At 37.6% G+C, this 26,812-nt stretch overlaps 1 protein-coding gene across 1 annotated transcript in view; it reads left to right on the top strand.

The window, feature by feature from the left end:
• Positions 1–4,857: 4,857 nt before the first annotated feature.
• LOC140138790 (NXPE family member 2-like) overlaps positions 4,858–26,812 on the top strand; it is a 44,938-nt gene continuing 22,983 nt past the window's right edge. Inside the window, exon 1 of the mRNA XM_072160561.1 lies at positions 4,858–5,360. Coding sequence (XP_072016662.1) covers positions 5,226–5,360 — 135 coding nt within the window. The 5' untranslated portion in view covers positions 4,858–5,225. The remainder of the gene's footprint in view (positions 5,361–26,812) is intronic.

Below are 26,812 nucleotides of genomic sequence, written 5' to 3'. Positions count from 1 at the left end.
ATAAACCATCACAGCAGGGTTTAACGTTACTTGCATGATATGAATCATATGATGAAACAAAAGCAATTGACTAAGAACATTCACTCATTAAAAGCAATTGTTCTGCAATCCTTTCTCGACAAATTAATCGTTTATGATAATGTATAGTAAATTGAAGAAAACTCATTATTTTCATTCAGAATGTTATGATGCGCGAATGATCACATTTTATTATTTTATCAAAATGAGCTAGCGCCCACGTATTACTATTTCAAAAGAAGACTGAAATCGGGTGTAATTTAAATCCGTAAATTTTATGCAGAGTACTGACTTTCCAACATGCATTATTAAAACATCAATTAATCATGTTAAAAGGAGAGCATAAAATCATTGGAAAGGAGAGCAGTATAGCAGTTGGCGCTAACATTAAATTGCCAATAGGACTGCCAAAGCTATAAAGAAAGACCTGCATGTATGAAGACCATTGTTTTGGATTTAATACCAATAATCATCATATTAATAGATTTTCTTCCGAGTTTACACAAAATCCAGTCCCGGATACCGCTGATAGTGGAAAACAGAGTGGCTAAACTAATAAATGCTTATCATAAAATGACCGAGGGCAGCAGGCATATTCAACCCAATTAACTAATACCCAATTTATATTTTGATTGACAGCATGATAATTCGCTACCGTTCGCTACCATTTCTCTATCACTGCTAATAAAAGTCACATAATGCAAAAATGATTATATTTTTCATGGGTTGAAAATTCACCCCCTAATTTCATTCCCACGAGTCCTTGATAGAGGATTTCATGGCATGTTCATGCCAAATACAAAACAAAAGATTTAGAATGTCTTGCCATGTTCATGCCAAGAACATGCCATGTTCATGGCATGATTTGAATTTTGGGAATACCCATGAATTTTTTTTGCCTGGGTAATGACCTACTAGCCTGCATCAAGAACTCCTCGGTTCGACTCTTTGCAGATGACTGCATCTTGTATAAAAGAATTACATCACACGAGGACAGTCTGCAACTGCAAGTAAAAGACTTGGATAATCTGCAGGAGTGGGAACAACAATGAAATTCCATCCATCAAAATGCCAAGTCATCCATATCAGAAATAGGAAAAATCCCCTCCAGAAAAAAAGGAAAAATCACGGAAATGTTGAAAATGAGCTCTCAAATTGAGGATTTCTGACTTTAAACTATTTTTCTGCCGGATTTTTTTTGCCTTTGGGCACTTTAAAAGTCTGGATTTCCAACAGTCATGACTGCATAAAAAGTCCGGATATCCGAACTCCTCTATAGGGGGTGTGCATCTATTTTCTGGAATAGCCCATTTATAGCAAAGAATAAGTCTACTTTGCCGTTATTTTTTTGTTATCAAAGCATTGGAATTGATGCAGTGCTATTACTAGTGTTATTTATAGTAGCAAATTAACTTTAAGAGAACTAGCGAAGGTCAATTTTACGCTCATGTCCATTTGGCATTCAATTTCATGCTTAAGGCCTATTCAGTGATTTGCTCATCCGGACAATAGTAAAAGTCATCAAAATTCAGATTTTGGTACCTTTGTCATTGTCATAGATGTGCTAACATAGCCTGTTAGTGGTTCAGCCGAAAGCTGTATATTTAAGACAAAATAAGACATTTTACATGAACATGATAATTTATATACTGACAGTACATAAATTAGCTACATGTATTTGAAGGGGGCTTCAACTTTATCAATACTGATGTTTTCTTCGTTTTTTGCCAAAGTTTTCATTTCAAAAATACCAAATGACATTTGAATGACTTATTCCTCATTTATAAGCAATTTATAAGCAATTTTAATTTTTTTACACTTGCGCTGGAATCACTGAACATGCTGAATGGGTCTTTAATATGCCCTGTTCATGTGCGTCCATGATATTTGCTATTTATGTGTCCCTGGTATGCGTCAAAATTGTAACAAACGAGCAACAAACATTTGAGGAAGTTTTCATGGAAATACCTGCAATAGAAATGACTAAGACTTGTATAAACCATCACAGCAGGGTTTAACGTTACTTGCATGATATGAATCATATGATGAAACAAAAGCAATTGACTAAGAACATTCACTCATTAAAAGCAATTGTTCTGCAATCCTTTCTCGACAAATTAATCGTTTATGATAATGTATAGTAAATTGAAGAAAACTCATTATTTTCATTCAGAATGTTATGATGCGCGAATGATCACATTTTATTATTTTATCAAAATGAGCTAGCGCCCACGTATTACTATTTCAAAAGAAGACTGAAATCGGGTGTAATTTAAATCCGTAAATTTTATGCAGACTGTACTGACTTTCCAACATGCATTATTAAAACATCAATTAATCATGTTAAAAGGAGAGCATAAAATCATTGGAAAGGAGAGCAGTATAGCAGTTGGCGCTAACATTAAATTGCCAATAGGACTGCCAAAGCTATAAAGAAAGACCTGCATGTATGAAGACCATTGTTTTGGATTTAATACCAATAATCATCATATTAATAGATTTTCTTCCGAGTTTACACAAAATCCAGTCCCGGATACCGCTGATAGTGGAAAACAGAGTGGCTAAACTAATAAATGCTTATCATAAAATGACCGAGGGCAGCAGGCATATTCAACCCAATTAACTAATACCCAATTTATATTTTGATTGACAGCATGATAATTCGCTACCGTTCGCTACCATTTCTCTATCACTGCTAATAAAAGTCACATAATGCAAAAATGATTATATTTTTCATGGGTTGAAAATTCACCCCCTAATTTCATTCCCACGAGTCCTTGATAGAGGATTTCATGGCATGTTCATGCCAAATACAAAACAAAAGATTTAGAATGTCTTGCCATGTTCATGCCAAGAACATGCCATGTTCATGGCATGATTTGAATTTTGGGAATACCCATGAATTTTTTTTGCCTGGGTAATGACCTACTAGCCTGCATCAAGAACTCCTCGGTTCGACTCTTTGCAGATGACTGCATCTTGTATAAAAGAATTACATCACACGAGGACAGTCTGCAACTGCAAGTAAAAGACTTGGATAATCTGCAGGAGTGGGAACAACAATGAAATTCCATCCATCAAAATGCCAAGTCATCCATATCAGAAATAGGAAAAATCCCTCCAGAGCTCATACTCTATTAATGGCCACACACTTGAGGAAGTTGATTCTGCCAGGTATCTGGGCGTCCACATTGACTCCAAACTCAGTTTCAACACCCACATCGACAGCATCTTTAAGAAAGCCAACTCCACCCGTGCATTTCTCAGTCGCAGTTTCAGTCACTGCATACGCAAGACCAAAGAAGCAACATGTATGTATATACACTACTTATGTCAGCCTATAGTTGAATATGCAGCACCTGTCTGGGATCCCCATACCCAAAAGAACATAAAGATACTTGATCAAGTCCAGCGCATGTGTGCTCGCTATGTCACCAGTGACTATGACAGGAGGAGCAATGTGTCTGCTATTCTGCAAAACCTCCAGTGGCAATCTCTACAAGCCAGACGGCAACAGAGCCGGGTACTGATGATGTATCGCATCAGATATAACTTTGTGGACATCCAGTGGAACCAGTACCTTACCCAATCTGTGACAAACACCAGAGGCCATGATTCCAGATTCCAGCTTCAACACTGCAACACCCAGGTCTACCTGCACTTTTTCTTTCAGATAACAGCCAAGGACTGGAACCTTCTTCAGACAGATCCAGCCATCTCGCCGTCCCTCAATGCTGTCAAGTCTGCATTGGGGGGCTCCGCAGCACTAATATTCCTCCACCGAGTGCTGATTTTTTTATCACACATCGCACTGTACATATTTTGCACTGCTGTTTTTGAAGCTGCGTTCCTGATCCTTTGTACATACGCAACTTGAAGTGTGCTTGTCATCATTGATGTTACACTTACCGTGGAAGAAGAAAAGAAGAAGAAGATATCTTTGATCGAAAGTTTTTAAAAGAGAAAAAGATTGCAGATATATCCTTACTACCACCATGTAAGCAGGCGCTGACGCTTCATATATCCTTAGCGCAAATTTCATTGCAAGAGAGTGGAGAGCAGCAGATGTCACTGTATACGATGGTGGAAACAACGTCCTAGAACTATTAGTAGAGAATGACTATGAAGATTTTTCAGAAAATAGCGATTTGAGTGATCCTGAGAATTAAAAACAATGCATCAGTGAAACCAAGCACAAACGGAACAACACTTTTGCATCATTCTAGTTTACAGGTTGAGGTCTTCTTTAATACATAAAGGCAATTCTGGTAGTCATCATTGCCGCCATTTTAAATCAGAATCTATATTTACCACCATGAAGTACTTCATTATAAATTCAAAAAGTCAAAGACAACTATTACCTTTTTTCTACTTAAGTAACATTGGTGATGCTTTTTTTGATATCATACTTTCCTTCAATTTTGTCAGCCATTTTGAAAAAAGCACCCTCGCCTGTGACATCCTATTACCTTCGTATTAATAATCTGACCTAGTAATGCTTTACCGCTATCAATAACGACATCCAAAATCTGATGAAGTATACAACTTAAGTGACTAATTTAACAATACATTGATTTTGGCGGCCATTTTGAAAAACGCGCCCTCAGCTGTGACCTCCTGTTACTTTCATATTAATAACCAGACTTAGTAGTATATTACTGCTATCAATAAAAATCCAAAATGTGGTTAAATATGCCCTAAAGTGACCAATTTAACCATATATATGTTTTTTATTGATTTTGGCGGCCATTTTGAAAAAAGCGCCCTCAGCTGGGACCTCCTGTTACCTCCATATTAATAACTTGACTTAGTAGTACATTATTACTATCAATAAAAATCCAAAATCCGGTTAAATATGCCCTAAAGTGACTAATTTAACCATATATATTGGATTTTGGCGGCCATTTTGAAAAAAAGCGCCCTCACGGAAAAGTTCTCAGGTTACAGGCTTTTTACCCAAGAAATTCTTGTTCCCCATGCAAAACTGGTCCAGATAAACCATATGAGAATTTCTTGTTCTCCAAGTGGTACTTAGCTCAGTTTTAACCTGGTCTAGATGTTGATATTGACATGTCATCTGCACGGGCTCGAGCTACGTAACATGCGAGTTATTTTTCATATATTACTCTCAGTCACTTTCTTTTCTAACTTACCTTCGGAAATGAAAAATTTTGGAGGCTGTCACTGTTAAGACAAAATGTACGAGTATGGTTACTGCTTTACACTTCACCATGGGCTTAATGCCGAGAAGTCGAGTTGGTATGCTCATTGTGTTTTGCGGAATTACAATGACTGCAATGGCATTATTAAGGAATATATCAACAACAGTTTCTACGCATACGGTATGTTGCAACGATTCCTACCTATTTACCACCAAGTAAACCTTCGTCCTGCGAAGGGGTTGGACATGGCTTCTCCCTTAACACTTTTTGGTCCGTATTCTGACCAGGTCTAACTTTAGAACTGGTCTAACTATGGAGATTAGTTCTACGGAGAAGTATTTTTTTTAATTAACCAATACGATGTGCTTGAAGTCAACAGACAATTGCAAACCGGTTTATGACACTTTTTTGACAAAATTAGTTAACTTATACAATCTGACCAGGTTTGAGAATAAATGCAATTCAATAATTAGATATTAGACGTAATAATTTGGCGTACGATAACTTCTTTTCTGACATACCGACGCATGTCAGATTTATATAATAAAGCTTCCTAATAATAAGGAGGTTGTTGTTTTGACATATACGATGACTGGCATATATACATGATATGTAACATTTCATCGTTTTTGCTGCATTACAAAATTATTTGGTGTTATGATATACCGGGATTAACTTACCGATTTTAATTACTATTAATCAGTGGTTGCAAAACATGTGATAACATTTTCATAATCAGTCCGGTCCGACTGCCTGATCAGGAAGTACTGCCGAATCAGGCAGCATGTTGCCGAGTTAGGCAACACAGGCTTTGGTAAACCTTCCGAATTCGGCAGACTAAGGACTAAATTGTTCATGGTGATTTTATAAAAGATCGGGGGATATTTTACTTTGACCCACATGAGCTACATGTAATTTGACAATTTTTCACCGGGCGAAAAAAAATTCCACCGGAGAAAAATAATTTAAATAACAAAACAATTTCTAACGGTTTTTTAAAAATTTGATTTAAATATGCAAATTAACTTTATTTTAACTAACACTGATGAAAAATTACTACTAATTGTACATTCATTGATAATTTTATATATTTTACCTACTTCTTTACTCTAAACCAAGAAATAACGGTATATTAAAAGATGCTCTATTTGAAATAGAGCATTGCATTGTGGGATACCATACTGCCTAACTCGGCAACATACTGCCTGATTCGACAGTACTTCCTGATCAGGCAGTCGGACCGGACTGATAATGGTATTTTTGAAATGAATTTTTTTTCAAAAAAGAAAGAAAACAGCAGTATTGACGAAGTTGGAACCCCGTTCAAATACATGTAGCTAATTTATATACTGTCAGTATATAAATTACATACGACGTATTCATGTAAAATGCCTCATTTTGTCTTAAATACACGGCTTTCGGCTGAACCACTGACAGGCTATGTTAGCACATCAATGACAATAACAACGGTACTAGCAGATGACGGTGGCCGACATTATTAAATGTGGCAACAGCCAATAGCGTAAACAAAACAGACAATATGACGGCAAGACTGCCTGGACGTTGGACGCAATTATTTTTCCCCAAGCCGGGGTGCCCGCATCAGTCCGAAACGTCTTCAGTCCGAAACGTCCTCAGTCCGAACAGTCATCAGTCCGAAAATGAAATGCACTATTTTAGTTCGAAACGTCTTCAGTCCGAAACGTCTTCACTCCGACACGTCGTCAGTCCGAATCTGAAAAACACGTCGTCTGTCCGAATCTGAAAAACACGTCGTCAGTCCGGATCTGAAAAGCACGTCCTCAGTCCGAATCTGAAAAACACGTCATCAGTCCGATCTGAAAAACACGTCGTTAGTCCGAATCTGAAAAGCACGTCATCAGTCCGAATCTAAAAAAACATGAACATTAAACCCGATGCTCCTGATGATTAAAACGCTGAACATAGAACCTGTTCCCAAAACTTGCCACTAATACTGATTGCTAGTGCCTTATACTAGATGATATAGGCACAAATTAGATCCGATGGTCCCCATGTTAGGGTTAGGATTAGGATTATGGTTAGGATTAGGTTCAGGGTTAAAGTTAGGGTTATAGTTAGGATTTGGGTTAGGATTATGGTTCGGTTTAGGGTCATGGTTAGCATTGGCGTTAGGATTAGGGTTCAGGTTCAGGTCAGGGTTAGGGTTAGACGCCAGAACATCTGCTCCCGCGAGGATTAAGACGATAGACCCCTGAGGTTAGGGTTAGGATTAGGCTTAGGTTAGGATTAACGTTAAGGTTAGGGTTAGGATTTGGGTTCGGATTAGGGTTCGGCTTAGGACAAGGGTTAAGATTAGGCTTCGGCTTAGGCTTAGGGTTTAGGGTTAAGGTTAGTGTTGGGGTTCGGGTTCGGGTCATGGTTAGGGCTAGACGTTGGAACAACTGCTCCTGAGGATTAAGACGGCGGAACAACTCCTAAGACCCTGTTCTCAAAACTGACTTGCCCTTAATACTAGAACCTAGTATAAGGCACTAACAATCAGTATTAAGGGTAAATTTTGAGAACTGGTTCTTAAGAGTTGTTCCGGCGTCTTAATTTTCGGGAGCATCGGGTCTAATTCTAATTTAGCATATATATAGCATCTTTAATAAGGCATTGGCTATCAGTATGACGGGTAAATTTTGAGAACAGGTTCTTAGGAGTTATTCAGGTGTCTTAATCTTCGGGACCATCGAGTCAAAGTGTGCCTATAGCATCTAGTATAAGACACTAGTAGCCTAATCAGTATTGAGGGCAAGTTTTGAGAACAGGTTCCTAGGAGTTGTTCCAGCGTCTTAATCATCGAGACCGCCGGGTCTAATTGTGTGCCTATAGCACCTAGCATAAAGAACTAGCAGAGTTTTAAGAACTGGTTCTTAGGAGTTGTTCCGACGTCTTAATCCTATAGCACCTAGTATAAGGCACTAGCAATCCGTATTAAGGATAAGTTTTGAGAACATGCTTTCAGGAGTTATTCCGGCGTCTTAGTTCTCAGGACCATCTGGTATAATTGTGCCTATAGCACCTTGTATAATGCACTAGCAATCAGTATTAAGTTCAGGTTTTGAGAACAGGTTAATGTTCTTAGTCCGGCGTCAAACCTTAACTCTAACCATGACCCAAACCCGAACCCTAACCCTAACACGAACCTTAACCCTGCTCCTAACACTAACCGTAAACCTAACCCTACGCCTAAACTAACCCTAAACCTAACCCTAAACTAACCCTAACCCTAATCCTAAACCGAACCCTAACAATAACCCTAAGCAGTACCCTAACCGTAGGTTCTTAGGAGTTGTTCCGATGCCTAACCCTAACCATGACCCGAACCTAACCCCTAACCTTAAACCTAACCCTAATCCTGAACTTAAGCCTAAGCCTATCCCTAACCTTAACCCTAAACCTAACCCTAATCCTAAACTAACACGAAGCCTAACCCTAACCCTAATTCTAAACCGAAACATAACCCTAACCCTTGCCCTAACCCTGGGTTCTTAAGAGTTATTTAGGCGTCTAACCCTAACCCTAACTCGGACCCGAACCCTAACCCTAAACTTAAGCCTAACCCTAACCCTAATCCTAAACCGAACCCTAACAATAACCCTAAGTAGTACCCTAACCGTAGGTTCTTAGGAGTTGTTCCGATGCCTAACCCTAACCATGACCCGAACCTAACCCCTAACCTTAAACCTAACCCTAATCCTGAACTTAAGCCTAAGCCTATCCCTAACCTTAACCCTAAACCTAACCCTAATCCTAAACTAACACGAAGCCTAACCCTAACCCTAATTCTAAACCGAAACATAACCCTAACCCTTGCCCTAACCCTGGGTTCTTAAGAGTTATTTAGGCGTCTAACCCTAACCCTAACTCGGACCCGAACCCTAACCCTAAACTTAAGCCTAACCCTAACCATAACCAGGGTACACCCGTCAGTCCGAAACACCGTCAATCCGAACAACCGTCAGTACTTATTTTTAGGATTACTAACACTAACCCTAAACCTAACCCCCATATTCGGACGGCATAGCTATAGAATACCCATCTCACCTCCCAACACACAGGGTTAGGGTTAGGGTTGGGATTAGGTTAGGGTTAGGTTAGGGTTAGGTTAGGCACCTGAGCGGGGTATTCTATAGTTATTCCATTCGGACTGACGGTGGTTCGGACTGACGGTGTTTCGGACTGATGGGGAGACCCCCATAACCGATAACCCTAAGCCTAAGCCTAACCCTAACATTAACCCTAACCCTAAGCCTTACCCTAACCCTAAGCCTTACCCTAACCCTAACCCTTACCCTAACCCTAGGTTCTTAAGAGTTGTTCCGGGGTCTAACCCTAACCCTAACTCTAATCCTAAACTTAAGTCTAACCCTAAGCCTAACCCTAACCTAAGCCCAACCCTAACCCTTACCCATACCCTAGCCCTATCCCTTATCCTAAACCCATCCCTAATACTTAACCCTAAACCTAACCCTTAACACTAACCCTAAACTTAAGCCTAACCCTAATAATAACCATAACCATACGTCTAACCCTAAGCTGAACCATAACACTAAGCCTAACCCTAACCCTGATCCGAAACCTAACCTTAACATTAACCCTTACCCTAATCCTAATCCCCAAACTTAAGCCAAACCCTAACAATAACCACAACCCTAACGCATACACTAACCCTAAGCCTTAGCCTAAGCCTTACCCGAACCTAACCCTAATCCTAACCCTAACCCAAGCACCATCGGGTATAATTGTGCCTATAGCACCTATTATAAGGCAATCAGTTAAGGTTATTAGGAGGTCTTCTGGCGTCAAACCCGAACCCTTACCCTAACAATGACCCTAACCCGAACCCCAGCCCTAACATTAACCCTAACCTAAACCTAACCCTAAGCCTAAGCCTAACCCTAAGCCTACGCCTAACCCTAATCCTAAACCTAACCCTAAACTGAAGCATTACCCTAACCCTAGGATCTTATGAGTTCTTCCGTCGTCTAACCCTAACCCAGACCAGAACTCATTCCCTAACCTTAACCGTAACCCTAATCCTTACCTTAACCCTACGTTCTTAGGAGTTGTTCAGGCGTCTAACACTAACCCTTACCGGAACCCTAACCAAAACTTTCACCCTAACCTTAATCCTAAACTTGAGCCTAACCCTAACCCTAACATTAACCATAACCCTAAGCTTTACCCTAACCATAGGTTCTTAGGAGTTGTTCCGGCGTCTAACCCTAACTCTTACCCTAACCCTAAAGTTCGGTTTTATACATTAAGCGTACATTGACAACCTACATTGAGACCCCTTGAAATGATGATAAATATATCGATACTGAATCCAGAGTTACTCAGAGTGACACATGTTTTCAGTTATGAAGTATTGCAATGGACTATTACCAGGAAAATGTGGATTTATACTAACGCAAGACAATAATCGGAAGAAAAATAATAACCACAGTGCAACGCTTGTGTTTGGCCTTCTTATGTGTGAAATTTCGAGGCAAGGCGGTGAGTAAAATATATTAAAATCAATGAATTTATGCTAAAAAATTCCATAACATCAATAATTATTCTGTAGATATGACATATAAAAGCAAAACTCAGCACTAAAGTGGACGTTTGAATAGGATGCATGTACTAAATACAAACAAATTTGGGTTTCTTCGCTAACGGAATGGGTGTAGAAGTCTTTTTCGTTTAAAAAGTGGGACATTTTTAAAATTTTGATGGACAAAATAGCAATAAGAAATAGGCGTTTCCAAGCTTGCAAAATCACGATGAATTGTGTGCACAAACTATACCAATTAGGGCACATGCCTTACCCTCAAGTTGAAAGTAAGTACCGTAATTATTTATATAGAGTGTCCAACATATTAAGACGAACTTCTGGCGAAATCGACGCAAAGCAAATTCATGAAATCTTCGTTGCCACTAGAAAGTGCGTGAGCAATAATGTAGCATCAAATATACACGCCTATTTACATAATTTCCTAAGACCTTACACAAGTGATCAGGCTCAAATATAAACCTAGAGAGTTTGGTCATTGATATGCACCATCAATTTTGAACCTATGATCAATATTGCTAGGCAAAAATTCACAGCAAACATGGCAAATTTCTCTCATTTCGGAGATATTTGAAACAAGATTGCCCAATCCCTTAATCCCAACCATTAACCTAAACCTAACCCTTAAGCCTAACCCTAACAATAACCATAACCCTAACACATACCCTAACCCAATCCAAAGCCTAACCCTTACCCGAATCCTAACCTAACCCTAATCCTAACCCTAACCGAAGCCTAACGTAGACACCATCGGGTATAATTATGCCTATTGCATCTATTATAAGGCAATCAGTTAACGTTCTTAGGAGTTCTACTGGTGTCAAACCTTACCCTAACCATGACTCGAACCCGAACCCTAACCTTAACATTAACCCTAACCTAGGCCTAACCCCAAGTCTAATCCTAAGCCTACGCCTAACCCTAACCCTAATCCTAAGCCTAAACCTAACCCTAACCCTAACCCTTACCCTCACCATAGGTTCTTAGGAGTTGTTCCGGCGTCTAACCCTAACCCTTACCCCAACCGTAACCCAAACCTTAACCCTAACCCTAATCCTAAACTTAAGCCTGACCATAACCCTAAGCATAACACTAACCCGAACCCTAACCTTAAGGCTAACCCTAACCCCTACCCATGCCCTATCCCTAATCCTAACCCTTAACCTAAACCTAACCTTTTACCCTCACCTTAATCCTAACGCATACCCTAACCCTAACCCTAATCCTAAACCTAAGCCTAATCCTTACCCGAACCTGAACCCTAACCTAACCCTAATCCTAACCCTAACCCTAGCCCAAGCCTTACGGTGGCACCATCGGGTATAATTGTGCCTATAGCACCTATTATAAGGCAATCAGTTTAAGGTTCTTAGAAGTTTTTCCGGCGTCAAACCCAAACCCTAACCCGAAACCGAACCCTAGTCCTAACATTAACCCTAACCCTAAACCTACGCCTAACCCTAAACCTAAGCCTAAACCTAACTCTAATCCTAAACCGAAGCATTGCCCTAACCGTAGGTTCGTAGGAGTTCTTCCGTCGTCTAACCCTAATCCTGACCAGAACCCATTCCCTAACATTAACTGTAACCTAATCCTTCAATTCTTTGGAGTTGTTTCGGCGTCTAACACTAACCCTTACCGTTACCCGAGCCAAAACCTTCACTCTAACTCTAATCCTAAACTTAAGGTTGGTCTGAACCCTGGAATTATGGAATTATTAAATTTGGACCAAAATGGCACTTTTGGCCCAAAATCCCAAAAATAACGGTTTTTGGCCCACTTCTTTTTCGTGCATTGTAAAAAAAAAATTCTTGGGCCAATTTTTTTTTTTTATTAATTTTTAAAAATTAGATCAAAATATCTAGGACTCGTTTTTTCATTTTTTTTTCATTTCGACTAACTTTGAGAAATTTGCGCCAAAAATGGTCAAAAATGCTGATTTTTCAAAAAATCATAAGAAAGCCCGATTTTGGCCCAAATTTCAAATATTTTTGGTGAAATTGGTCAAAATTAAAAAAAATGAAAAAACGTATCCTAGATATTTTGATCCAGTTTTTAAAATTTTTTATTTTTATTTAAACCATTATTTTTGGGGTTTGGGGCCATAAGTGCCATTTTGGCCTAAATTTGACCTCACAGATGAACTTATCAAGTCTTTGCCATTCTAAATATGTTTTATATACTTTAGACCAACAATTTAAAAGTTATGAGGCCCGAAAGTTTCCATAATTCCAGGGTTCAGACCAACCTTAAGCCTAACCCTAACCCTAACATTTACCCTAACCCCAAGCCTTACCCTACCTAACCATAGGTTCTTATGAGTTGTTCTGGCGCCTAACCCTCACCCTTACCCTAACCGTAACCCAAACCTTAACCCTAACCCTAATGCTAAACTTAAACCTGACCATAACCCTAAGCCTAACCCTAACCCTAACCTTAAGGCTAACCCTTACCCATAGCCTACCCTTAACCTAAACCTTAACCTTAACCTTAATCCTGAACTGAAGCCTAATCCTAACAATAACCATAACCCTAAGCCTAACCGCAACCCTTACTCATACCCTAACCCAATCCTAAACTTGAGCCTAACACTTACCCTTACTCTAACCCTAACATTAACCTAACCCTAACCCTAAGCCTAATAACCCAAGCCTAGCGTAAGCACCATCAGGTATAATTGTGCCTATAACACCTATTATAAGACAATCAGTATTAAGGTCAAGTTTTGAGAACAGGTTAACCCTAATCTTAAACTTAACCTTAACCCTAACCCTATCATATACCCTAACCCTAACCTTAACCCAAACAAATCTTGTTTGCATCTTTAGAAGAAGTAAACACTGGTATAATATAATGGCATTCGAACATCAGACAACAGACTAGCAAATGGCAAGAGAATTTTCAAAAAACTTTTTATCATGAAATGTAAGGACTAACTCATATTAGTTTGCTAATTTAAATTATTTAAAATGTATATAAATAACGCCCTTACCCTATAGAATAAAAGTTACCACAAAAATGCAGGAAAAAGATAAATATTTTTATTATTATTAGGCAGTGGCGTACCGTGGCCGCCCCAACCCCGGGGGCTGAAGAAAATTCAATTTTGCTGCCCCTTCCTCAACAGCCCGAAAAGGTTGACCCAATTTTTTTCTCGGTCGTTTGAAAAAGTGAAGAGCCAAAAAAAACGCCCTTCTTCTTCCGCCGCCGCTTCATTTTGGCCGCCCCTGCTTTTACCCCTGGGGGCTGGCGCCCCAAAGCCCCCCCAAATACGCGCATGTTAGGGTTAAGGTTAGGGTTCGGTTTGGGTATAGGTTAGGGTTAGGGTTAAGGTTAGGATTAGGCTTAGGGTTATAGTTAAGGTTATGGTTCGGGTTCTTGTTCGGATTCGGGTCATGGTTAGGATTAGACGTCAGAACAACTCCTAAGAACCTAGGGTTAGGGTAAGACTAAGGGTTAGACTTCGGTATAGGATTAGGGTTAGACTTAGGGTTGGGGTAACTTAGGCTTAGGTTAGGGTTAGGTTTAGAGTTATGGTTAGGTTTAGGCTTAAGTTTAAGATTAGGATTAGGGTTAAGGTTAGGGTTAAGCTTAAGTTTAGGATTAGGGTTAAGGTTAGGGTTAAGGTATATGTTGGAGTTAGGGTTAAGGTTATGGTTATGCTTAGACTTAGGGTTAAGGTTAGGGTTAGGGTTCGGGTTCGGGTTCTTGTTCGTGTTTGGGTCAGGGTTAGGATTAGACGCCAGAACAACCCCTAAGAACCTAGGGTTAGGGTAAGACTTAGAGTTATACTTCGGTATAGGATTAGGGTTAGGGTAACTTAGGCTTAGGGTTAGTTTAGGATTAGGTTTAGAGTTAGGGTTAGGGGTAAGCTTAAGTTTAGGATTAGGGTTATGGTTAAGGTTAGGATTAGGGTATAGGTTAGGGTTAAGGTTAAGTTTAGGATTAGGTTTAAGGTTAGGGTTAGGGTTAGGGTTCTTGTTCGTGTTTGAGTTAGGTTTAGGGTTAGAGTTAGGGTTAGGTTAGGGTTAGGGTTAGGGTCAGAACAACTCCTAAGAACCTAGGGTTAGGGTAATGCTTCGGTTTAGGATTAGGGTTAGGTTAAGGGTTAGGGTTTGGCTTAGGGTTAGGGATAGGTTTAGGATTGGGTGTAGGGTAGGGTTAAGGTTAGGACTAGGTTTCGGGTTAGGCTCATGGTTAGGGTAAAGGTTAAGTACAATTATTATACCAGATGGTGCCTACGTTAGGCTTGGGTTAGGGTTAAGGTTAGGTTAATATTAGGGTTAGGGTTCGGGTTAGGCTTAAGTTTAGAATTAGGGTTAGGGTTAATGTAAGGGTTAGTGTTAGGCTTAAATTTAGAATTAGGGTTTGGGTTAGGGTTAGGCTAAGGGTTATGATTAGGCTTAAGTTTAGGATTAGGGTTAAGGTTTGGGTTACGGTTAGGGTAAGGGTTAGGGTTAGACGCCGGCACAACTCATAAGAACCTATGGTGAGGGTAAGGCTTAGGGTTAGGGTTAATGTTAGGGTTAGGCTTAAGTTTGGCACTAGGGTTAGGGTGAAGGTTTGAGTTAGGGTTCTGGTAAGGGTTAGTATGTATTAGACGCCGGAACAACTCCTAAGGTACGTGGGTTAGGGTAAGGATTAGGGTTACGGTTAAGGTTAAGGTTAGGGTTCGGATCTGGTCAGGGTTCGGATTAGACGCCGGAACAACTCCTAAAAACCTAGGGTTAGGGTAATGCTTCGGTTTAGGATTAGGTTAAGGCTTAGGGTTTGGCTTAGGGTTAGGGATAGGGTTAGGATTGGGTGTAGGTGTAGGGTAGGGTTAAGGTTAGGACTAGGTTTCGGGTTAGGCTCATGGTTAGGGTAAAGGTTAAGCACAATTATTATACCAGATGGTGCCTACGTTAGGCTTGGGTTAGGGTTAGGGTTAAGGTTAGGTTAATGTTAGGGTTAGGGTTCGGGTTAGGCTTAAGTTTAGGATTATGGTTAGGGCTAAGGTTATGGTTCGGGTCAGGGTCAGGGTTATGCTTAGTTTAGGGTTATGGTTCGGGTTAGGGTTAGGCGTAGGGTTATGGTTATGTTTATTGTTACGGTTAGGCTTAAGTTTAGGATTAGGGTTAGGATTAGGGTTAAGTGTTAGGCTTAGGGTTAAGATTAGTGATAGGGTATGGGTAAGGGTTAGGCTTATGGTTAGGGTTAGGGTTCGGGTTAGGCTTAGGCTTAGGGCTATGGTTAGGCTTACATTTAGGATTAGGGTTAGGGTTAATGTAAGGGTTAGGGTTAGGATTAAATTTAGGATTAGGGTTAGGGTGATAGTTTGGGTTAGGGTTCGTGTAAAGGTTGGTGTTAGACGCCGGAACAACTCCTAAGAACCTAGGGTTAGGGTAAGGATTAGGGTTACGGTTAAGGTTCGGGTTCTGGTCAGGGTTAGGGTTAGACGCCGGAATAACTCATAAGAACCTAGGGTTAGGGTAATGCTTCGGTTTAGGATTAGGGTTAGGTTTAGGCTTAGGGTTAGGGATAGGCTTAGGGTTAGTATTAGGCTTAGGGTTAGGCTTATCGTTAGGGTTAGGGTAAAAGTTAGGATTAGGGTTATGGTCAGGGGCGTAGCAAGTGGGTGGACAGGAGTCCCGAGAGTTCAGGGGCCCCGAGCAAAAGCGAAAATGAAACAAGGGGTTCAGCTTGAGGTTCAGATGGATGAAAGCATAGGCTTCATGGCTCAAATTGTAACACTTACCATACTCTCGCTTTATTATATGTAAGTGCAGTGTTTTGTCAAAACTAAAGCGATATAGTGGTTTGTCCTATTGTACCATATCTTGATGGGCCCCTGTAAGATTCGCCATAAGGCAGTTTAATAAAATTACACGCCAAAATGATAATCTTCAAATTTATCATTTCGATCTTTGTGGTATTTACAATATTAATAGCAAGGGGCCCCTAGTATGTCGGAAAATCATGAAAATTGTGTTGCCATGTTCAAAATAATTAAAGAAAAAACGATTTAAAAAAAAAAAATTGCCTTCATCAGGCGTGGTACTAATATATATTCAAGTTTGACAATTTTGTTATTGTCATGACTGTGTAATAAAGACAAATGTGACGTAGTTAATACGGTTATATTATGATGAATCTCAATACAAGGAAGTATAGTAATCTTGGTGTGTAGAAATTTGAAATATAAACTTTAAGGGAATAACCCAAAAGTTTGATGAAGTAATAATCGAAAGTCCTTTTGTTTAGGGGGTGTGGGTCAAAAAGGCCGAAGACGTTAGTAAAAAGTAGTTAAAAGCTACCGTATTTAAAGCCATAATGTACGATGTTTTTGAAACGAGTTTGGTTTTTTTTCAAAAACTGATTTTTTTTTGCCATAATTGTAATGTTTACACATGCCAGTCCCAATTGGATTCAACCAAATTCATTGTGTTTTAGGACAAAAGCACACTGCCGTTAAGCGGATGAGATAATGAGTTTTCTGTAACATTCGTTACCTCATTAGTTTGGATTAAAATGGCCAGAAAACTTTTTTATAATATTGCATAATTTTTTATAAATAATAATCAAATTAAAATTTGACTGAAATCGTATATTAATACTACTATTATTAAAATGCATAGGTCCATGGTAAAAGGAGCCATGTACATGTACGGTACGTACAAGTGTACGTGGGAGGTTTTTTCTTATTTCGATGTAAAATATTTTCTATAGAACATGTAAATCGTTGACATGGAATGATTCATATAACTGGGATTTATGTATACATTATTTTTTCAAAGGTTTCCATGACAACTTGATTCAAGAGAATACACATGAATAATTTTCATAATGATCAAATGACCCGTGAATTCTGTAAAGCTCAGAATAAAGTTCATGACACATGTTAGAGGTAGACTTAGGACTATTAAATTTAGTTACCATGATAAAGATATGGAATGACTTCCTCTTCAATTTTTTTGCAGTCTATTAAAGTTTCAAAATTCATAACCATAATTCAATACATTTTAAGACAGGGATTAGACTTTAGAAACATGGAAACATATGAATTAATTTACATAGTTTACAAAATTAATATTAGGCCTATTGTAAATGATTTTAATGGTGCACTTTGAAAATAAAAATGTGCAGCCTATGCAGTTTTTCATTGTTTATTTCTTGCCCAGCGTGTTAAAAAAAGGTGGCCCTACCCCTGCTTTAGATGGATGAGGATGACACTCTCATCATCACATCAATGACAGATGAATAAGTACGTTAACATCATTCCTAGTCATATAATAAACCAGCAACAAAGATTCATAATGTTTGCCTGTTGTTTCATGTGTTAATTACTTAATGTAAAGTATTTTACAGCGGTCTTAAAATTCATATATTAAGGTGGTACTACACCCCTTGATAAATTTGTGACTATTTTTGCATTTTTCTCAAAAATAATAGTACACTGGTATCATAGTCCAGGAGCAGCAACCTCAAAAAATGAGTTCGTTCATCCCCCACTACATACAAGGTTTGACACCATAGGTAGTTAGTATGGACCCTCTAGATCACTGCTAGGTAGGTAGTGGTCTCAAATTGTGGTATCACTTTTTTTACAGGTCATTTTATATATGGACGTATAATCGCATAAAATCACCAAAAATAGGACAAAATTAAGGGGTAGGGGAGATATAAACTCCAAGAACTCAACTTTTCCTCGTGATTTTGAATTCATTTTGGTATCAATATGTAGCTAAATGATTTCCCTAACTTTCTAGTATTATTTTTAAACAAAAACAGGTTTCATTTGAGCATATTTGGAAGTATATAGTCCATAAATGAGTGGTAATCTGACTTTTTGTGAAGTTTGACATTGACCTCAAATCTCACAACTATACCACTTTATATTTTCAAAATTGATTAAGTTTCCATTTTTTATTTTTTTATTTCAATTTCAATGTTTTATTTTGTTTTTAATGTTAAGCATATCAAGGGAAACATTAATGTAACAGTTCCAATCATTATAATATGTATGAGTTTGTTGGAGTGTCTGTGGGACGAGGTGTGTGTGTGTGGTGCGGGGTGTACATAGGGTATGTGGGGTGTGGTGAGGGGGGTGTAGCCTACATGTCTTATTATCTCACTACACTGCACCAACTTCCATTTACAAAATCCGTTAAGTTTCCATTGATGTAATATTTTGAATACTTATGTGTAGGACGTGAGTAACCACTGGGAAAAAAGATAAAAAATGTTAAAAAAACCAAAAAAATACCAACAACAAAAACTGATGTTGATTTCCCTCGTATATCAGCATAACATAGAAAAATATTAAGGGGTAGAGGAAAATAAATCATCAGAACTCAATATTTTACTCATGATATTGACTTCATTTTGGTATTAATTCTATTCAATAAAATTCAATATGTATCTAATTGATTGTTCTAACTTTTTAGTATTATTTTAAAGCAAAGCGACCATTAGTTGTCAGGTAGATATACAGAAACTGTGAGGAAAAGGTAAATTTTCTATGTCTAACAGCGTAAAATGACAATATTCAGGGTAGGGGAAATTTATACCTGCCATAATTCAACTTTAACTCATGAAAATGTGTTCATCTTGGAATCAAAATGTATCTAATCGGCTGTTCTTACTTTCTAGTATTATTATAAACCAAGAGATCATTAGTTGTCAGGTTACACAAAAACTGTCAGAAGAAGTCATTTTCTATATCTAGCAGCGTAAATATGACAATATTTAGGGGTAGGGGAAATATAAACTCCCATAACTCAACTTTTACTCGTGATAATGAATTCATCTAACGTTCTAGTATCATTAGTTGTTATGTAGATACTGAAGGAAATGTGAGAAAAAAATTGATACCAAAATGAATTCATTTTCATCAGTAAAACTTGAGTTTTGGTGATTTGTATGTCCCCTACCCCTTAATATTGTCATATTTTACGCTGTTAGACATGGAATATTAACATTTTTCTCATATTGTATGTTTAACCTGACAACTAATGGTTTAATTGCTTTTAAAATAATGCCAGAAAATGAGAACAATCAAATAGCTATACATATTGATACCAAATTGAATTCATTTTCGTCAGTGAAACTTGTGTTTTGGTGATTTGTATGTCCCCTTACCCGTTAATATTGTCATATTTTACGCTGTTAGACATGGGGTATTAACATTTTTCTCATATTGTATGTTTAACTACCTGACAACTAATGGTTTAATTGCTTTTAAAATAATACCAGAAAATGAGAACAATCAAATAGCTACATTGATACCCAAATGAATTCATTTTCATCAGTAAAACTTGTGTTTTGGTGATTTGTATGTCCCTTACCCGTTAATATTGTCATATTTTACGCTGTTAGACATGGGGTATTAACATTTTTCTCATATTGTATGTTTAACTACCTGACAACTAATGGTTTAATTGCTTTTAAAATAATACCAGAAAATGAGAACAATCAAATAGCTACATTGATACCCAAATGAATTCATTTTCATCAGTAAAACTTGTGATTTGGTGATTTGTATGTCCCCTTACCCGTTAATATTTTCATATGTTACGCTGTTAGACATGGGATATTAACATTTTTCTCATATTGTATGTTTAACTACCTGACAACTAATGGTTTAATTGCTTTTAAAATAATACCAGAAAATGAGAACAGTCAAATAGCTACATATTGATACCAAATTGAATTCATTTTCGTCAGTGAAACTTGTGTTTTGGTGATTTTTATGTCCCCTTACCCGTTAATATTTTCATATGTTACGCTGTTAGACATGGGATATTAACATTTTTCTCATATTGTATGTTTAACTACCTGACAACTAATGGTTTAATTGCTTTTAAAATAATGCCAGAAAATGAGAACAATCAAAATAATAGCTACATATTGATACCAAATTGAATTCATTTTCGTCAGTGAAACTTGTGTTTTGGTGATTTGTATGTCCCCTTACCCCTTAACATTGTCATATTTTACGCTGTAAGTCATGGGGTATTAACATTTTTTTCATATTGTATGTTTAACTACCTGACAACTAATGGTTTAATTGCTTTTAAAATAATACCAGAAAATGACAGCAATCAAATAGCTACATATTGATACCAAATTGAATTCATTTTCGTCAGTGAAACTTGTGTTTTGGTGATTTGTATGTCCCCTTACCCCTTAATATTGTCATATTTTACGCTGTAAGACATGTGGTATTAACATTTTTCTCATATTTTATGTTTAACTACCTGACAACTAATGGTTTAATTGCCTTTAAAATAATGTCAGAAAATGAGAACAATCAAATAGCTACATATTGATACCAAAATGGAATTCATTTTCGTCAGTGAAACTTGTGTTTTGGTGATTTGTATGTCCCCTTACCCCTTAATATTGTCATATTTTATGCTGTTGGACATTGAATATTAACATTTTCAAACATTTTATGTCTATCTACCGGACAACTAATGGCGTAATTGCTTTTAGAATAATACTAGAAAGTTAGAACTATCAATTAGCTACATATTGATAACAAAATGAATTCATTTTCATCAGTAAAGCATGTGTTTTGGTGATTTGTATGCCCCCTACCCCTTAATATTGTCATATTTTACGCTGTTAGACATGGAATATTAACATGTTTGTACATTTTATGTCTATCTACCTGACAACTAATGGTTTAATTGCTTTTAAAGTAATACTAGAAAGTTGGAACTATCAATTAACTACATATTGATACCAAAATGTCTATCCAGCTAAGAATTAATGGTTATTTTGCTTTAAAAGATTACAACAACCAAATAGCTATATATTGATGCCAAAATGAATGAATTATAATAAATAAAAGTCGAGTTATGTTGGTTTGTACGTCCCCTAACCTTTAATATTGTCATATTTTACGCTGTTACACATTAGAAAATTAACATTTTTATCATATTTTATGCCTATCTTATGGTTTTTCTGTTAAAAATAATACTGGATAGTTAGAACAATCAATTAGCTACATGTTGATACCAAAATGAATTCATTATTATGAGTAAAGGTTGAGTTATGGTGGTTTTTATTTCCCCTACCCCTTAATAATGCCATATTTGACATGGTTATACATGGAAAAGTAACCTTTTCTCACATTTATGTCTATCTACCTGACAATTAATGTTAGCTTTACTTTATAATAATACTAAAACGTTTGAACAATCAATTAGCTACATATTAATTCCAAAATGAATTCATTATCATGAGTTGAAGTTGAGTTATGATGGTTTATATTTCCCCTGCTGCTACTACATGTGGAAAAGTAACTATTTTTTACATTTTCAGTCTATTTTCCCGACAAACAGCGGTTGATCTCACCCCGCACATATAAATATTCAAAATATTACATGAATGGCAGCTTACCAAACAAATGTTGTTAATAGAACTTATATAGTTCAGCCAAGTGACATATTAAGACACGTAAAACACCCCATCCCTGAACCCTATACACACCCACCCCCACCCCCACATACCCACCCCCACCTACCCCAAACCCACACAACACGCGAGCAAACATGCACATACATAAATATTTGAACCAGAACATCAAAGTTTGCCTAGATATGCTTGATATTAAAAACAAAATTAAAAAAAGGAAACTTAATTAATTTTTAAAATAGAAATTGGCACAACAGTAACATTTGAAGCCAATGTCACAAAAACACACATCCAGCGCATTGTTGTGAAAAATCTGATTTTTCACTAGTGTATGGACTGGCCACTTCCAATCATGATCTAATGAAACCTAGGTTTGCTTTCAAATAATACTAGGAAGTTAGAACCATCAATTAGCTACATATTCATACCAACATTAATTCATTATTATGAGTAAAAGTTGAGTTCTGGGAATTTATGTCTCCCCTACCCCTTAATTGTGTCCTATTTTTTGTGATTTTATATGATTACATGTCCATATATAAAATGACCTGTAAAAAAAGTGATACCACAATTTGAGACCACTACCTACCTAGCAGTGATCTAGAGGGTCCATACTAACTACCTATGGTGTCAAACCTTGTATGTAGTGGGGGATGAACCAACTCCTTATTTAGGGCCCCTGTGAGATCTTGCTCCTGGACTATAAAAAGTTATGTATATTATAGGGGCAAGGAATCCAGTTACTGCACTGGAATTTCAGTGACTCAAGACACGCGGTACGTTATTTATGAAAAGAAAAGAGGTACCGCTACAATCTAACTCATTTCTTAACATAATAGGCCTATAATGAACCACTCGTCTTGAATCACTAAAAAAATTCAGTGAAGTAATTGGATTAGTTGCCCCTATTATAGTATGGTCGTTGAAGAGGAAAAACAGTGGCTAAAAATTGGTAAAAAAATGGTAAAAAGCTGATTTTTGCACCAGACAAGCAGAATATATCATAAAACATTATATCCAAAATCCGAAAAAATCCTCCTTGGAGAATTCGTTTTATCCAAGATGGCCGCCAAAATGGCCGCCACAACATATAATTAGCTGTATCGTAGCTTCTAAAGCAGGTATGATGATGATTTTAGTGTCTTTGAATAGGTGTAAGAGGTCAGAGAATTCAAATTTGTACAAATCTAACACACTGATGTCTTCAATCACACTGAAATTCAAGATGGCCGCCAAAATGCCCACCACCACATATGATTAGATATATCTCCGCTTCTGAAGCAGATATGATGATGATTTTAGTGTCCTTGAATATATTTCAGAGGTCAAAGAATTCAAATTTGTACGTATCTAAAACACTGATGTCTTCATTCACACTGGAATCCAAGATGGCCGCCAAAATGGCCACCACCACATGTTATATTTAGGTATATTTTGGCTTATGAAGCAGATATGATAATGATTTTAGTGTCTTTGAATAGGTTTTAGGTGACACAGAAGTCAATTTTGTATTTATCTTCATAAGTGTATGTCTTCACTGACACTGTAATCCAACATGGCCCTCAATATTGCTAAAATCAAACATGATTAACTAAATATCTCAGCTTCTGAAGCCAATATAATGGTGATTTTAATCTTTGAATAGGCTTTTAAGAGAATGTAGGTTTTAAGGGTCAGAGAATTGTTGTAATTACTTAAAACCCGGGCTTACAACACTGAAGTACAAGTCGCAATAGAATCCCAAAAAGCTGCCACCACATGTGAATATATATCTCAGCTTCTGAAGCAAAAGTAGCTCTCTTCGTTCTCATCTAAAAGTATAAACGCCTCAGCGTTTTGGCAATGTTCTCCTGTGTAATCTTCACAAGCTGTGACACATTTAAGTCCATTTTTGCGACAGGATCATCCGTTATTTTCACAAGAATTCCTGGAGGAAAGTTTACATTTGTATCGTACAAACTTAAGCAAGCTTTGTGGTGCTGCATCTAAATTTCGTAAGGACCAGTGCTAGTACGATGTCAGAGTGTTTCCAGCCCCATTGCTTTAAATTGGAATCAAGTCATTGTTTGTTAGCTTTCTCCAAAGTATGACCTGTAAAAGAACCCGCAGCGAACCGTAGACCGTTTAAAGACTCTTCTTCTCTGCCACCATATAAGACAACAAATAATCTGATGCCAGCTGTACCAATCTGTTCTAATGTCGCCTCAGGATCGCTCATCTAGGATGATATCTGCTGCAATTCTTTTATCTTCTTCAACAAACTTGTCTTTCCATGTCCAAATGTTGCAGAAGTTGAGTTGCAACCACTCCATGCATGGATAAACAGGAGATGGGATGTCACTACTTCACCAGCTTTGTTAACAAGGTCTTGAACTTTCCAAACCACCAACCCTTTCTTCTCTGAATGGAAGTAGATATCAGCCATAGTCTTGTCTCAGTGGTACATCAAAAGGACAAGTATATCTCATAATATCTGTGTCATCTGCTACTACAGGTACTTCTCTTCCTTGTCTTGCAAATTAAAGGGTACATTCCACTATTAAAGTGTCAGCATCTCCAGTATTATTGTGCACGATCTGACCATTGGTTTCCAAGTATCGACTTGGAGAGAGATAATTAATAAACTGACTGTTGTTCTTCTCATTCCAGAGGAAGGTATGCTGGTCATGGTGAGAACCTTCATAGATTCTGTGAGCTGAATATGAGAATAACAAATGTCGGTTTATCTCGCTGCTGAGTCGATGGATGGTGCACAATAGTACCGGAGATGCTGACACATTGATAGTGGAATGTACCCTTCAAGACTCATTCAATGTTCAAGACAAGATAGAAGTGCCACTGGGGACCAGAATATGGCTGATATCGGTGGGTTGGAAAGTTCAAGACCTTATTAACAACGTTGGTGAAGTATTGACATTCCATCTCAGGTCCTGTTTATCAATGCCTGGAGTGGTTGTGACTCCGCTTCTGCAACATTTGGACATGGAAAGACAAGTTTGTTGCAGAAGATAAGAAGAATTGCCGCAGATATCATCCTTGATGAGCGATCCTGAGGCGACATTAGAACAGATTGGTACAAATGGCATCAGAGTATTTGTTGTCTTATGTGGTGGCAGAGAAGAATATTCTGCGGCCTGCGGTTCGCTTATTAATAGTATCATCAAATAAAGCATCACTTGATCCACAAAAGCATCCACCTAGTTAAAAGATCAGCGTATTTTCACAGTCTGAGTGTTCTTTTGCAGGTCATACTTTGGAGAAAGCTCACAAACAATAACTTGGATCCAAATACAATGGGGTTAGATACAGCACCACAAGGCTTGTTAAGTTTGTACGATACAAATGTAAACTATCCTCCAGGAGTCCTTGTGGAAATAACGGATGTTCCTGTCGCAAAAAGGGACTTAAATGTGTCACAGCTTGGGGAGATTGCAGAGGAGAAAATTGCCAAAACGCTGAGGCGATTATACTTGCAGATGAAGTCGAAGATAGCTACTATTGCTTCAGAAACTGAGATATAGAAAATCATGCGGTGGCAGCTGTTTTGGATTCTATTGTTACTGAGCACTTACTTCCGTGTTTTAAGTAATATTGCAACATTGAAATCTGCAATTGAAATCTGCAACCCCTAAAACCTACATTCTCATAAAAGCCTATTCAAAGATTAAAATCATCATTATATTGGTTCCAGAAGCTGAGATATACAGCTAAGCATGTTTGATTTTAGCCATATTGAGGATCATCTTGGATTACAGTGTGAGTGAAGACTTAGTACTTTAGATAAATACAAAATTGACTTCTGCATTACCTAAACCTATTCAAAGACACTAAAATCATTATCATATCTGCTTCATAAGCCAAAATATACCTAAACATAACACGTGGTGGTGGCGGCCATTTTGGCGGCCATCTTGGATTCCAGTGTGAATGAAGACTTCAGTGTTTTAGATACGTACAAATTGGAATTCTTTGACCTCTGAAATATATTCAAGGACACTAAAATCATCATCATATCTGCTTCAGAAGCGGAGATATATCTAATCATATGTGGTGGTGGCCATTTTGGCGGCCATCTTGGATTTCAGTGTAATTAAAGACATCAGTGTGTTAGATTTGTACAAATTTGAATTCTCTGACCTCTTAAACCTATTCAAAGACACTAAAATCATCATCATATCTGCTTTAGAAGCTAAGATACAGCTAATTATACGTTGTGGCGGCCATTTTGGAGGCCATCTTGGATTTCAGTGTGATTGAAGACATCAGTGTGTTAGATTTGTACAAATTTGAATTCTCTAACCTCTTAAACCTATTCAAAGACACTAAAATCATCATCATATCTGCTTTAGAAGCTAAGATACAGCTAATTATATGTTGTGGCGGCCATTTTGGCGGCCATCTTGGATAAAACAAATTCCCCAAGGAGGATTTCTTCGGATTTTGAATATGATGTTTTATGATGTATTCTGCTTGTCTGGTGAAAAAATCAGCTTTTACCAGTTTTTTCTGGGTCAAAATGTCCAACGACCATACTATTAATATACATAACTTTTGTTAGCAGTGTGTAGTAATTTTTTGAGAAAATGCAAAATTAGTCACAAAATTTATCAGGGGTGTAGTACCACCTTAAAGATTAAATATCTAT

This window comes from Amphiura filiformis, chromosome 2, assembly GCF_039555335.1.
Source record: "Amphiura filiformis chromosome 2, Afil_fr2py, whole genome shotgun sequence".
NCBI classification, from domain to species: domain Eukaryota; kingdom Metazoa; phylum Echinodermata; class Ophiuroidea; order Amphilepidida; family Amphiuridae; genus Amphiura; species Amphiura filiformis.
This window is presented reverse-complemented; position numbering and strand designations above follow the sequence as displayed.